Source organism: Typopeltis vanoorti, chromosome 14, assembly GCF_054136105.1.
Source record: "Typopeltis vanoorti isolate ZY-2024b chromosome 14, IOZ_Tvanoo_1.0, whole genome shotgun sequence".
NCBI classification, from domain to species: domain Eukaryota; kingdom Metazoa; phylum Arthropoda; class Arachnida; order Uropygi; family Thelyphonidae; genus Typopeltis; species Typopeltis vanoorti.
This window is the reverse complement of record NC_143562.1, coordinates 79,651,203-79,666,367: the sequence shown is the minus strand read 5'-3', so window position 1 is coordinate 79,666,367 and position 15,165 is coordinate 79,651,203. Positions and strand designations below refer to the sequence as shown.

At 38.6% G+C, this 15,165-nt stretch overlaps 1 protein-coding gene across 1 annotated transcript in view; it reads right to left on the bottom strand.

The window, feature by feature from the left end:
• The window catches only part of LOC150099699 (solute carrier family 12 member 2-like), a 497,862-nt gene that overhangs the window by 102,778 nt on the left and 379,919 nt on the right, over positions 1–15,165 (bottom strand). The window contains exons 17-18 of the mRNA XM_090403480.1: positions 2,967–3,130; positions 879–1,118 (exon numbers count right to left, since the gene is read on the bottom strand). Of these exons, the coding sequence (XP_090259606.1) occupies positions 879–1,118; positions 2,967–3,130 (404 nt within the window). The remainder of the gene's footprint in view (positions 1–878; positions 1,119–2,966; positions 3,131–15,165) is intronic.

Sequence of the window (15,165 nt, the reverse complement as noted above, 5' to 3'; positions counted from 1 at the left end):
CAATACAGTACAGTTTTATAAGGTTTAAAATTAAAATGACAGCATACTTATTAGCGTTAAGTAATAAGTATACTGTCCCTAACCCCAATAACTCCAATGATCTAATGTATTGACTTACATCCGACCAACTTATGTCCTGCTGGATGGAATGGAACCATGATGTAAGTCGAGGAATAACTGTATATGAAAATACAGATGCAAACACATTAACAGCTACACTTAATAGAAAATAAATCCTAAATCACATAAATAATGAAGATTAATGTACTTAACCTTTCTCTTTTGCAGAATTACTTCCCTTACCAGCACAGTACATTGAGACTAACTAAAAACTAAAACTTTTTTTTTAGAAAGAATTTAAAAGATTTAAAAAAAAAAAAAAAAAAAAAAGAATTTCTTCATATAACTTAAAATATCCACTAATGAATTAAAGATACCACCAAGAAATTATGTACTTGGTTTAATCCTTTATCCAAGTATAAGCAAACAAAGTTTGCTTACACTTCGATCGTACATCATGGGGGCAAACTTTGTTTGCTCCTGCTGATGAGACCTCAATAAAGGTCGAAACTAGTCTGGGTATTGACCCTTTCCATAATGCACAGCGTTATACATGTTGGTAAGGATATGTGCTTTGCATTATGGGATATTAAAGCAAGTGATGTGAAGTTATTAGTTTCTATATACGAGTTGCCCCATTCCTGAAATTACTTCAGGTGCAAAGTTCGTTTGCTTACACTAGGATAAAGGATTAAATGAAGTACATATTTCTTGGTATCTTTAATTTATAGTATAACCAAGTGGAAAAACTTCCAGCAAATATCCACTAGTGTTTAAACACTAATAAATTTAAAGAGTCATTAGAGCAATTTACTCACCTCCATCATCATATAACCACCACACATCTAAATTTCCTCTTTTCTGCTTTTGAAGAAACTTGTCAAGTGATGACAGAACATCCTTGGGAATTTCTGTTATCTTGACTTCTTTTATTTTTTCACTTACATTTTTAATAGGATGGAAATTATTCATTTCCATCCTGTTATCTGGAAGCTTCTCTGAGTGCAGAACTCCAATTTCAGCTTCCTCATGGACAGTTTCTAGGGCTAACACATGATCTAGAAAAGAAAAAAAGAAAAATAATTAAAAAGAGTGTGTGTGTGTGTGTGTGTTTATATATATAGAGTGTGCAGATTGGGGTGCCAGGATTTCTTTACAAGGAGAGTGGAGGTGGAGAGGATCCAGAGGCAAGTGACCACGATTGTAGCAGGTTTATGGAATGAATCTTATGAAAACAGATTGAAGATTTGTGAGTTACAGAAACCGGTTGATAGGCAGAAAAGGGGTGATATGACTGAAACATACAAATTACTGAGGGTTTTTTTACAAGGTTATAAATATAAAATATAAATATACTTGCATGGATATAAAAGTGCTGGGCATGGAGTACTGAATCACTGTTCTCACCTCAATCCTCTCCAAAATAATGGCAAAGATCATCAACAGTCAGCTGCTTCACTATCTTGAGGGCTATCATTTAATCAACAGCTACAGTATGGACTCTGCCATTCTAGATCTATGGAAGATCTCCTGGCCTACATCACACCACTTGGATACATGTCATGCAACAGTTGGGAGAAATCTGTGCTGTTGCTGTTGGCACTTCCAGAACATTTGATAAGTTCTGACACTGAGACTTGCCCAATAAATTTCCATCATTTGGTCTATCTTCTGCTCTCCATAATTAATTAGTCAGTTTTCTGCCTAGATGACCACTATGCATCATGAATGATGGCTTCTTCTCTTTGAACTTCTCAACCAATGAAGGAGTATCCCATGACATTGTTCTGTCACCCACCCTCTTTATCCAATACAAAAATGACGTTCTCTCTCACTGACCAATGATGGTATTCATAGTTTTGTTGATAACAGCATGCTCTTTTTCCTGCTCATTTGATAAATCTTACAGTGCATAACCCCCAAGCCTCAGCACACCCACCCACTGCCTTAAGCACAGAGCTTCATGTCATTCTTCAGTAGAATGAGGATAATCTAGTCATCTTCAGCAGCACCAAATTTCCTCAGATCACTCATCAATCCATATTTTGGTGAGTTGGCTGATTTTTTCATTATTTTACATCAATGTATTCAACTAAGTTTTTGGATTTACTTATTCCATTATCTATTTCAATAATTAATTTTTGTTTTCACTAAAACATGTCCCTACATAAAGTAACTAAAATGCATTATGTGTTCTAGAGGTTAACTGTTTCAGAATTTAGTTGGTGTTAACATTATGATTATTATAATTTAATGGTCTTTTTCTAGTAGCAAGGCTTATACGTTGGTCATACATAACTGGTAATTAGTTTACGGAATTAACAACGCATATAAAGTATATTAATTAAAGGTAACTTTAATGAATAACTTCTATATTTCAGTAATGTCATGTTGCCATCTTCAGGAACATAAAGATATGGTATGTGCACACAGGCACCAACAAAAGCAAACGAGGAAGAAAGCAAGAAACTAATATTGTTCCTAAAGTCCTAATGATGCCCTCTGGTGGGCTAATTTGGTTGTCTTGGCAGCTGGGCTGAAGTTCTCATGATGTAAGTATACATAACTGGTAATTAGTTTACTTACATTATGAGAACTTCAGCCCAACTGCCAAGACAACCAAATTAGCCTGCCAGAGGGCACCATTAGGACTTTAGGAACAATATTAGTTTCTTGCTTTCTTCCTCATCTGCTTTTGTTAGTGCCTGCATGCACATACCATATCTTTATGTTCCTGAAGATGGCAACGTGACGTTGCCGAAATATAGAAGTTATTCATTAAAGTTACATTTAATTAATATACTTTATATGCATTGTTAATTCTGTAAACTAATTACCAGTTATTAATGGTCTTTTAATGATTAATTACTTAAAATGATCACTAGAACTATCCATAAACTTATTACCATCATTATGAGAGACAAAGGATGTGTTTAGAGAATTCCCAAATTTTCCTTTGAAACTAATTATGTCAAGAGGAAGTCCTTCATTTGTTTCAAGATAGTAGCTGAAGTTAACACCTTCTGGAATCCTTAGGATAGCAAGAGACATGTGCATGTCAAAAGTTTCACTGAAAGTAAATATAAAAGAATTAGAAAATTTGTTTGCATCTTTTATTAGATAAAATTAGAATAATAAAAGGGACAAAGAAGTAACAAGATAACAAATGAATCTGAAATGTAAAACTGATCTATGTATCATTACTGAGCAGCCAGTTATAATTATAATACCAGAATTTGAAATGTCAGCAGTATTTTGTTTTTCTTTTATGAAATGGTAACAAATTATTATAATGAACAAAGAAAACTTTATTACTTATTATCAGAGTTGTGTTTAGCTGATGGCCAATTTAAATGAAGATCAAAATATTGTTCAGCCTAATTGTTTGTAAAATAAAATATCTCAATATTGGCTAGATAAGCCTTGAATGCTTTAAAAGTTTAATGCTTTAAAAGTCACAAAATGGTTTCAAAATCACAAATCAAACTGAGGATAACAAACTTTGTGTTAAGATGTCCAGTAACCTTTTTTTTTTCTTTTTTTTTTCACTGTTACTTCTTTTTAAAAGTAGTTTTTTTTTTTCATTAAAGAAATTATTATTATTAATGTTGACACCTCCATGGAGTCCATAGACTCGTTACGGGAGGTCTGTTAACATTCTGGAAATCAAATGTTAACCTTCATTTGCACAATACCTGTCATACTTTGCTTTGAATTCATTCACCATCACAGCACTCACAAGTGACTCTGGCAACCCATTCACCACTCTCCACATGAAAAATCTATCCTTCACTCCCATGCTAATAAAACTCTTTTTTTAATTTCCTGAGATGACCACTAGTTCTCTCCATACTAGTTATGTACTGAAAAATTTCATCTATGTCAATCACATAATAACCATTAAGTAACATATATGTCTCTATCATATCCCCCCCCTTCCTCTTCTATCTGCAAATTTCTGCAACCCACAATTCAATCTCTCCTCATAAGGAGCATCCCATAGACCTACCTCTATCTTGATCACCTGCTTCTGGATCCTTTCCACCTCTTCTACATCTCCAAATAACTCAGCTGATCAGATCTGTGTACAATAGTCATGATGGGGCCTTGATTGAACAGGCCTTATAAAGAAGTATGATGACCTCCTTATCTCTGCTTGCCAATGTGTTCTTCAATAACCAGCTATGAGTTATTCTATGAGTTATTTTAGTGACTTTTGCAACATAACTTCTAAACTTTAAACCCAGAGTTCGCTATCACTCCAAATCCCTAACTCCATAATTTCTTGCAGTTCAGTTCCATCAATGCAGTACATAGCTGATAATCTTTTAATCCCACAATGCATAACCTTACACTTTGCCACATTAAACTGATAACCATTCTTCTTTCCATGATAATTTTTCCCATATTGTTAGTCTATACCAGGCCTGCACAACGTGTGGCCCGCAATGGTATTTATTTTGGCCCGTCTGCCTGATTGAATTATTTAATTATACGGGGGAATATGAAATTAGACGATTTTTTCCTAGCGTTGAATTAAGTTTTTACTAAGACTCTGCGTGTCTTTTACGTTCATGCGATTAATATCACAATCATGTTTCTTTCAACTCGACAATAAATTGCATTTGGAGATATTCCCACCGTCGTGTATAATAACAAATTATTACAATCGCTTCGAGGTTTTGTTAGAGCTGCGGGGAACTTCAAAGTTACATCTCCATGATAATGACTTGATGTCTACGAACGAGAACAAATCATACACAAAGTTGGCCATGCCTTGACTGGCTTTGGCAGTGTAGTGGTTGGCTGTAGTTGGAGCAATACATTACATAACTGCTATCATAATCTTTATTATTGTGAGTTTTTCATCATTAGTTTTTTGTAATTAATATTGTCAATCTCGACACAATGAGCTTAAGTAAAAAGCGTCAAATAGATTTGGAACATCGAGCATTTAACCCTGAGTGGTGTTAAATTGCTTATCATTCTAGATTTAACAAGTTCGCCATTTCCCCAAAGACAAAGTGTTAATCAGGAAAGATACTGTTAAATTAAATAATGTGTTATACTCTAAATCTATAAATTTCACTTACACCTTAAAAGTTAAGAATGTGTATTATTTGACAAATTTTGTACCTTAAGCAAAATGCCAATGGATCTAGATACGTTGTTTCGAACTTAATCCTATTAACAGTAAAGCTGCCTACAGCAATTCACCTGTAACGAATATTGCAAGTCATGCTCGTGGTGTGTAGATTGTCCACCAGACGTATTGAGAGCACTGCACTTCACGCAAAATTAATATCGCAGCCACCAGAGTACTATTTGGCGCTTGTAAGTGACGGTACGATAATTGATTTGGTATGTGAGCATATTCGATGAATGAGAATGGCGGAAGATATAAAAGATTATTACCTGACCTGGGAGCACTCTCTTGTTCCACTTTCATCCGAGATGTGTTATCCCAGATGAATCGCTGATGTTCGTAGCTCGAGTCATCGTGCCCTAAGACACAAGGTTGATACTTCTGAAATTGTACTTGACCAAAAACTAAGTCCGAGTAAGTGATGCCCGAAAAGCATTCCGAGGAATCCAAGGACATGCAGTATAATAATCCAGAAATCTGTAGTGATGAAAGGCCATGCTGACAATCTTTCTGAATTCTCCCGATCTCTGGAGAATTCAGAAAGTTATGCAAAAAGGATAGGGAAAGCAGTTCCAACTTCCTAAATAGACTGTTGTCAGTTTCAAATGGACTTAGTGTGTCTAATAGGGACAAGCCCAACTTAGATTGGGCGGTGTTTCAGCAGTTACGTCAAGGCTTGAGACCGGAACTCAAGGAGTTCCGGTCTCAATACCTATAAGAAAAAATCACTACACTGGAAGAATGCTTCAAGGCAATCAGAGAGAAAGAACAGATGTTTGGTGACATTTGTCCCACATCTAATATAGGAAGTGTGAATGTCCTGGTAGATAATAGGAGTTCACCTGAAGTGACTAATCTAGGGAATGATCAAAAGAGAGAGAAGGGAAGGAATAAAATTATTGAAGAAAGACAAGTGAAATTCTGTCAATCTGCTGAGAAGGAAAAATTATGGAGGAAGTAACATCTCTTGTCCATCAAGAAGTAAGAAAACTGCAACTTCATGGATCACCTAGATGCAGTTGTACAACAGCTGGCGACCCTCACTGTAAGGTCCTCCGAAAACAATAATCCTCCCATGGATAATATTGTCGAAATTGTCAAGAAAGAGGTTGAGAGACAAAATCAGCCAATAGTTGAACATCTGGAGGAAGTGATGAGAAGATTAGAGATTGTTAAAAAACAAAATTACATTGAACCTCAACACCAGGTTGGAAGGGACAACGTTCAATCAATACGGAGCCCCCGAAGTGCTTTAAATGCAGTAGGATTGGCCACATCGCTCAAAATTGTTCCTGTGATAGGAAATCCTATAGGACCAACAGATGGGATTGAAATTTTGGGCAAGTTACATGCAAAATGGATAATCCCCAAGGAAATTCTTTAAAATCAAGACAATCCTTGTTGAGGGTAAAGGGAATCGTCGATGAGTATATTGCAGATTGCTGTTGGACACAGGCTGTAATGTCTCCATAATTAGTGAGAGATTTATGCATCAAATTAGACACAGAGTGTGGAAGGAATCTTATTCAACTAAGAAGACCAGTGAAACTGATTACTCTTGCTAAATCTAATTCTATAGCTCATGAGAAGATTCATGCTAAAATCCTTCTGCCCGAATTTGGACTAAATGTCCAGCAGGAACTTCTAGTCCTTCCTATATCAACTAATTCAAGTTCTGACATTATTTTAGGTACTAACTTCCTAGAGAAGCACTGTTTTTCCTGTGACTTCTCGAAAAATCAAATTTTTTTAATGGGCAGAAGAAGGGACAACAGATACCACATTAGATCAGCATGGAATAGGAGAGATCCACTAGGTAAAATTACGCATCTTTCTGGAGAAACGAAGTCAGAAAATGAACAAGGAAACTTCGAATTAAGACAAGTATAAATCAATCCAATCCCATCTTTGAAGAAATTAGACAATGTGAAGCTCAATGCGACATGAAGGAATTGGAAGCAACCTGTCAAACCAGCCGGACCCAGTACCTTTCTTTAAGAAGATTGAGAATGCTGAGGCAAATTTTGCGCAAGCATTGTGCCCACAGAAGGAGCCAAATAAGTCAACTAATGAGAGCATGAGAAGGAAAGGCAGTATGATCAAAATAATCTCTCGTCGTCGAGAGATAAACATGATGCAGAACAAATCAAGGGAGCACATTTAGAAGGAAAGTTTGGCAAATGTGCTGCTGGACCCTATGAAATAGCAGAAAAAACCTCCCCAGTCAATTATAGAATTAAGAAATTATCAGGATGGATGAGAACTACGATTGTCCACTCAAACCGACTGAAAATAGTTAAGAGCAGGCCTGACCATCTGGTGTGTCTGGGTGATTCCATGGAGAAATTCTGGAGGAAATAAGGGAAGTTTCAGCATAAGACAACTGACTGCAGAAAGAATGGTAGATTGCCAAGACAAAGGAACACTGGGCATTTTAGGAACAACAATGGAGACTGTTGGAAGGATTATTATTCTGGTGAGAATACCCTTGACTATCAGTTCAGACGGTACTCTACTCCAATGCATGAAACCCATATGAATCTAAGTTGTGAGGAAGAAAAAGTGACCAGCCCTATGGAAAACGTGGAAAAATGCTTCATCCAGACAAGATATAATCTAAGGCCCCAAAAGTAAAAGAAAAAAAAAAGGGGGGAAGGAATGAAAAAAACCCTTTCCTGAACTTTAACGATGATGAGCAGCCTAAGAACAAAAATTTTTCGAAGAAAAATTTTTGAAAGAAAGAATAAGCCTTTATTAAATCATGAATAAAAGAATTCATGAATTAATTGCTTATCATTCTAGATTTAACAAGTTCGCCATTCCCCAAAGACAAAGTGTTAATCAGGAAAGATACTGTTAAATTAAATAATGTGTTATACTCTAAATCTATAAATTTCACTTACATCTTAAAAGTTAAGAATGTGTATTATTTGACAAATTTTGTACCTTATGCAAAATGGCAATGGTTTATTGGCATTTTGCATAAGGTACATAAGGTACATAATTAAAATAAGAGTTAAAAGTAAAAGTCTTAATATGTTATAATAAGGAAAAGAAACATATATATCATTATAAATTCAGATCTAAGTTCATAATCCAGGTCACGGCTTCAGGAGCCGCTTGTAAAAAGTCGTTCCAGTCATTCTGATAAGCACGGAAGGTGCATTCTGTTACAATATGTTGCATAGTCTGTCATGGAGCACCACAGTCACATTCTGGAGATGTTTGTCTGTTCCATTTATAGAGAGTATCTCCACATAGGCCATTATTTGTCCGAATTCTATTTAGTACCGTCCATGTCCATGTTTTGCAAGGTAGATCTGATCCTGTGATGATTTGATCACCTTTCAAGATGTTATGCAAATGTTCTTTCGTATTTTGCTTCCATGTTTCTTCCCACTTTGATAAAGGATTAAAATTATTTAGCACTAGTTCTTCTGCTGCTCGTAGTGACGGATGGCTAGATTTCAATCTATTGGTGTTAAGAGTTGGGAGATCCTGATGAATTGGTAGGTTCGGATTACCAGCAATTTTTTGGAATTCACGGACTAAAGAATTCAATCTACGTAGTTCTGTAGGAATAATGCCTGCTAAAAGAGGTAACCAATATGTTGGTGTCGATCAAATAGAACCTGTAATTAATCTTAAGGTATTGTTCAATTGAGAATTGATAATCCTTGTGTCAGGGCTATTTAGCCACACAGGAGCACAATATGCAGCACTTGAGAATACCAAAGCAAGGACTGTTGTCCGAAGAGTAGAGGCTCTAGAACCCCAGGTTGTGCCACAGAGTCTCTGTAGGATATTATTACGTGTCCTTAGTTTATATGCCAAGTTTGAAAGATGTTGCCGGAAAGTGAGAGAACGGTCAAGTGTGACTCCCAAGTACTTAGGGAATGTATTATATGGAAGTATAGTGTTGTTCAATTCAATTTTTAGTTTCCCATTTGCCAAGTTATTATTTAGATGAAAACAAGATATTACTGTTTTGCTCCTATTTAAACAGAGTTTCCATCTTTTAAAATATTCATCCGGAATAGTTAAGTCAGCTTTTAGAATTTCTTCTGTACGACTTATGCATTTATGCTGTGTAGTTATTGCTATATTGTTGGCATAAAAAAATTTACTTGACGTAGTGATGGGAAGATCAGATATATACAGATTAAATAATAACGGAGATAAAACAGATCCCTGTGGCAGCGCATTATTTAACTTCCTTTCGCTGCTAGTTTTATTACCTATAGTCACTATAAATCTTCTGTCTCTTAGCATATTGTTAATAATATGGACTATTGTTTTACATAGGATAATTTCATATAATTTATATAGAAGGCCTTGTCTCCAAATGGTGTCGAAGGCTGTTGACAAATCAATAAATGCTGCTGATGTTTTTAAACCTTTTTGAAAACCAGCTTCTATGTGAGTTACCAAAGAAAGAACCTGGTCACAACACCCACGATTTGGTCTGAAGCCAGCTTGTTGTATTGGGACATTTTTAAAAATTGCAGAACTTATTCTATTATAAATAAGTCTTCCAAAGAGTTTATAACAACAACTGAGGAGAGTGGCTTACCAAACTAATTTGCCTAAACATTTCCTGCTCATTGCAATCTATATTCCCTGGTCTGTAGCAACATCTACTCAATATCTTCTTATAAACATCTACCTTACACCATATACTCTCAAAGCCATTAGCGTTATTTCTACTCTAACACTGAGTAACACTCCACCATCCCACGTTCACATTCCCTAACCTGCCAAAATATGCTATGCTCTTCAATTTCTATCCCTGTTAGAACATCCTCCTCAGTTAACCAAGTTTGACTGATATCAACAACCTTTGGAGAGACTGAATCAATCAATGCCACAACTTCCAATCAGCTCTCTATCCCTTGCTTCCACACTGTTAGATCGTGGTTCATCATCATCATCATCAAATTCCTGCCATGTACCCTCAAGGGGTGTACAGGATATGATAGTACTAGATGAAAAAAATTACATCATTACTAACTTCCTATCTACAATTTTCCTCCAAATCAGTCTGTTACTTGTCAAGACAACAACATTATCAGATCTTATATTTCTATCGTCTAAGGCACTTTGTACCGTATCAATCCAAATATATCTTGGTCTTCCTCTGGGTCGTTTTGCTGCCAACCTGGCAGAGAACACTTGTTTTGCTAATCTTTCCTCGCCCATTCTGTTTAAGTGACCATACCACCTGAGATTAGTTCTGCTAACACATTCCTGGATGCTGACAATGTCAAGTTCTTTCCTTATATCCTCGTTTTTAATACGATATTGCCATTGATGCCATGTGTTCATGCCTATAATCTTTCTCAGGACTCTCATATCTGCGGTCTCTAGTCTTTGGTCAAGTGTTTTGCTTCTGAACCAGCTCTCAGAACCATAAGTTAAAACTGGTTTGAACACTGTCTTGTATACAACTAATGTAGTGTTCCAACTAATTTCTCTCTTATTCCATATGAATTTATTCAGTTGATTTCCCACCATACCAGCTTTGCTGATTCTGTTGTCTATTTCTATATTTAATTTACCATCTTCAGAAAAAATCATGCCTAAGTAGCTGAAATGTTTTACTTGTTCCACAGGTTCTCCATTCACAGCACAGTTGACATTTTCAATGATTCTTCCTATTTTCATTGTCTTTGTCTTTTTATTGCTGACCTTCATACCATATCTATTACAACAGCTATTCAATTTAGTCAGAGAATCTTGCAGACTTACATCTTAAAAATCTTGCTTACATCTTAAAAGTTAAGAATGTGTATTATTTGACAAATTTTGTACCTTATGCAAAATGCCAATGGTTTATTGGCATTTTGTCTAGATACTTTGTTTGGAACTTAATCCTATTAACAGTAAAGCTGCTTATGGCAAATACACGTGTAATGAATATTGCAAGTCATGCTCATGGTGTGTAGATTGTCTGCCCAGATGTATTGACAGCACTGCACTTCATACAAAATTAATATCTCGGCCACCAGAGTACTATTTGGCGCTTGTGAGTGACGGTACGATAGCTGATTTGGTATGTGAGCATATCCAATGAATGAGAATGGTGGAAGATATAAAAGATTATTACCTGACCTGGGAGCACTCTCTTGTTCCTGACTTTCGTCAGAGATGTGTTGTCTCAGATGAATCACTGATGTTCATAGAATAAAGTGCAGGCCCGGACGCACAGCATTAGGATATTCTTTATACTAGTGTTTTTGTATTTCTTTTGTTATACTAATAATATTGTATACTAATTTGTTATATTTCTCTAACTTTACTAACTTGCTGGTAGCGCTTTTAAGTGCTACAGGATTCTTATAGAGCCTTTAAGACTCTTAATTTTTTTCCCCCTTTTTTCAGACGCAGGGACCAGAAATGAGTAAAATGCTCCCCGTCCTCCCCAGGATAAGGATGCTAGAAATGGAGATACCAGGGAGATACCTCACAAAAGTCCTAAAGGAGTTTATAGGAGCAGACTACATTTTCTCCTTCACCCCCTACGGAGGAGGAAGATTCCTTGTTGTTGTTGTAAAAGCAACTGTTTCGAGAGACAAACTTTTACAGGGTTTCCCCGTCCAGGGGAAGCAGGTGACCCCCTACTATGGTGCGGTCACAAATGAGACAACTGAGAATTGACCGCTTCCCCATGGAATATCTTGAAGCCGGAGACGACGTGCTGACTCAGACCTTCAGCAAATGGGGGAAAGTTACTAACATCAAGAAGAGCGTCTCTAAGGAGGACCCCGCTTGGTATTCCGGCGAGGTAACTTTTACAATGGACATGCGACAACCAGTGCCCAACCTTGTCACCATCGGCACGTTGCATGTCATGATAAACTACCCCGGGGTATAGAGACAGTGTCTGCGGTGTGGCTTGACAGAACATCTGGACAATGACTGCCCCCCGAGCCAAGTGCTTCAATTGCATTGGAGTCGGGCACATCTCCAGCCAGTGCCCATACCCTCCTACCGTAAGTTTAACAATACAGAACACAAATCACATCTTGTCCTCTGTGCATGTTCGCAGAGAGGGTAGGGGCACCAACTGAATTGCTTAACCTGCAACCTGTAAGAGACGCCAGTGAATTTCTGGTACTACCTACCACCAGCTGGGAGAAATCTTTTGCACAGGAAGTCTTCGGGAAAATTAAGAAGCGCCCCTCAGCTACAACACTGGCAAAAGGAACTGCTTCATCCTCAGCCATAACATCGGCAGAGGAAACTGTTCTACCCGTGGCCACAACATCGGCTGAAGACAGTTCCCCCCTCCAATTACTTCCATGTTACACCACTACCATCTGTGGAAAAAAATCAACAACAAGGCAACAGAGGAAGACAAGGTCAGCACAACACCTGCGACCAACCCCTCAATAACATCAAAGGGGACTTCATCTGTTGAGGACGTCCACAAGATCTCCTCCACTGTAACCAGCGTTCCCCCTGCACAAGAAGCCAAAATGAAAGAAGGGGAAGAACAGCTTCCATCTCCAAAAGAACCAATAAAAAAACGGAAGGAAGAGGCTTCTCCAAAGAAAAAGGAAAAGAAGCACAGAAGCCATTCCAGAAAACAAGAAACAACATCAGAATCGGAAATGGAGGTGGAAATCCCCTCACATAAATTTGAAAGCATAAATTACAGAATAAAAAAATATACTGGCTCACAGTTTAATTTAATGGCTATGATTACAAGACGACTAATAACAAAATCTCCAGCTTCAAAATAAAAAATAGCCATCACGAGTTCGAGGGTCTCTCGAGCTCGTGCTGGAAGCCAGTCCGCAGGGGGCTGGATATTCTGCCTCCCCCCTACGTTTAGACTCTTTAATCGACTATGTTAAGCAGCTAAAGATTAAAGACCTGGGCCAAGTGTAACATCTTTCAACACTATAATGCCGCAACCCCCTTCTATGTTGCCTCACTAAACATCAGAGGGCTCCATTCACCATTCAAACAAGAGGAGGTGTGGAAGCTAATGCTAGCCTTCAACATCCGACTCTTGTTCCTGTAAGAGACACACTTCTTCCATTATAAGGATATGCAGGAACTGAGCCAAAAGTACCCCTTAATATCATATTGGAGCTTAGGAGACAGTCATCGCGCCGGGGTAGGGGTACTTATGCTATGCCCCCCCCTCCTCGGAGCCTTCCATAACATCCAGAGGGATGCAGAAGGGAGAGTTCTTGCCATTGACTGGAAGTACCATGGTTGTACCACCAGGTATTAACATCTATGCCCCAGTAGATCCAACAACAAGAAGTAGATTCTTCCAGCCACTTGACACCTACATCTATGGCGCCCACACGTCATCTTGATGGGAGACTTCAACTGCATGGTGGACCTGGCCTGGAACAAAGTAGGGGAAAATCCCCACACAGGCACTGCTGATTACAGTCAACTGGAAGTTCACCTAAGGAATCTCCAGCTCACTGACATCTGGAGAGCTCACAACCCCTATCGTCGGGATTATACTTGGACAGGCCAAGGAGTCGGCACAAGGCTCGACCGCTTCTATTTGTCACCTTCCTCTTGTTTCCAGAGTCAAGACCATAAGGCATGTCAACATCAGGAACACCATCTCGGACCATAAGCTTGTTGTGCTCACATATCACCATTTAGAAGCAGTCGAAATTGATCCAGGCCCCTGGAAGTTACCACCAGACTTCCCATCCCTGTTCTCGGCCAAGCTTCACCAACTGTGCTCCACCTGGAGCACCGCTGGCTGGGACTGGGACACGTGGGCACAACTTAAAACAGTCATCAAAAAAAAAACATGATCAAATAGGGGCCAAGAACATGCCTTCCATCAAAGATCTCGACTCTGGGATCTCTACAAGGAGCGAAGCTGGTTCGTGACCAGCCAACGGCAAGGCTTTCAATGTCGCAATGCCATCTGCGACATTAATCTCGATATCGATAACAATATGGAGAAGCAGAAACAGGTGGAAGAAAAGAACATTAAGATCAGACTCCACCTGCGCTCGGAAGATAGGCAATCGGCCACATTTTACAGCAGGTGCTATGTCAATTTTCGACAGGAGTGAACCATCACCACCATTACAGAGGGCGGATGAGTCTACATCACCACACCTGACACCGTGGACGCCTTCAGGGGGTATTACAAGATGACAGCCCTCCCCACCAAGATTACTCCTGTTGGAATATTGGCTCCTTCCCTGCACAGATCCAAACAGGGTTGGATTGACCTATAACAGCGGCCGAAATAACATCAGCCTTCAAGCAATGTCGGAACAAGAAAACGCCTGGACCAGACGGTCTAGGGATGGAACTTTATCGTGAAGTCTGGGATTCCATCCTCCTCATTCTCGTGGCACTCTTCAACACCTTCCTCAACACCAGAAACGTGCCACGAGAATTTGTGGAATGCCATACCGCCTTCATTCCAAAGGCCAACAGAGATCCATCTTACATCAAGAACTGGAGACCTATCAGTCTGTCGAATACGGACTACAAGATCCTTGCCCGTGTTCTCAACGACAGACTGAAAGTAGGGATGAGGTACATCATCATCAACAGTACCCAGTTGTATGGTGTTCTTGGCTGATCGATAGAGTTCAATCTCATCCTCCTCAGGAAAGTTTTATGTCTGGTCAACATCAGAAGGTACTCCATGGCATTGCTTTCCATCGATCTGAACCAAACATTTGACAGTGTCCATCACTCCTTTCTGTTTAACATCCTGCAGAAAGTCGGGGTCAGCAGTGGACTCCTTTCCATCATAAGAGGAAGATATAACAACAGCTCTACCCACCTCCTTATCAACGGACACCTTTCAGACCCCATCGCCATCCAGAAAGGGGTCAAACAAGGGTGTCCCCTCAGTCAGCTGCTTTTCGCACTAGTCCTTGAGCCATTCCTACAGGCGATTAACAACTGCCATACTGTCAGAGAGATTCCTCTACCACTCGCCACGGATGACT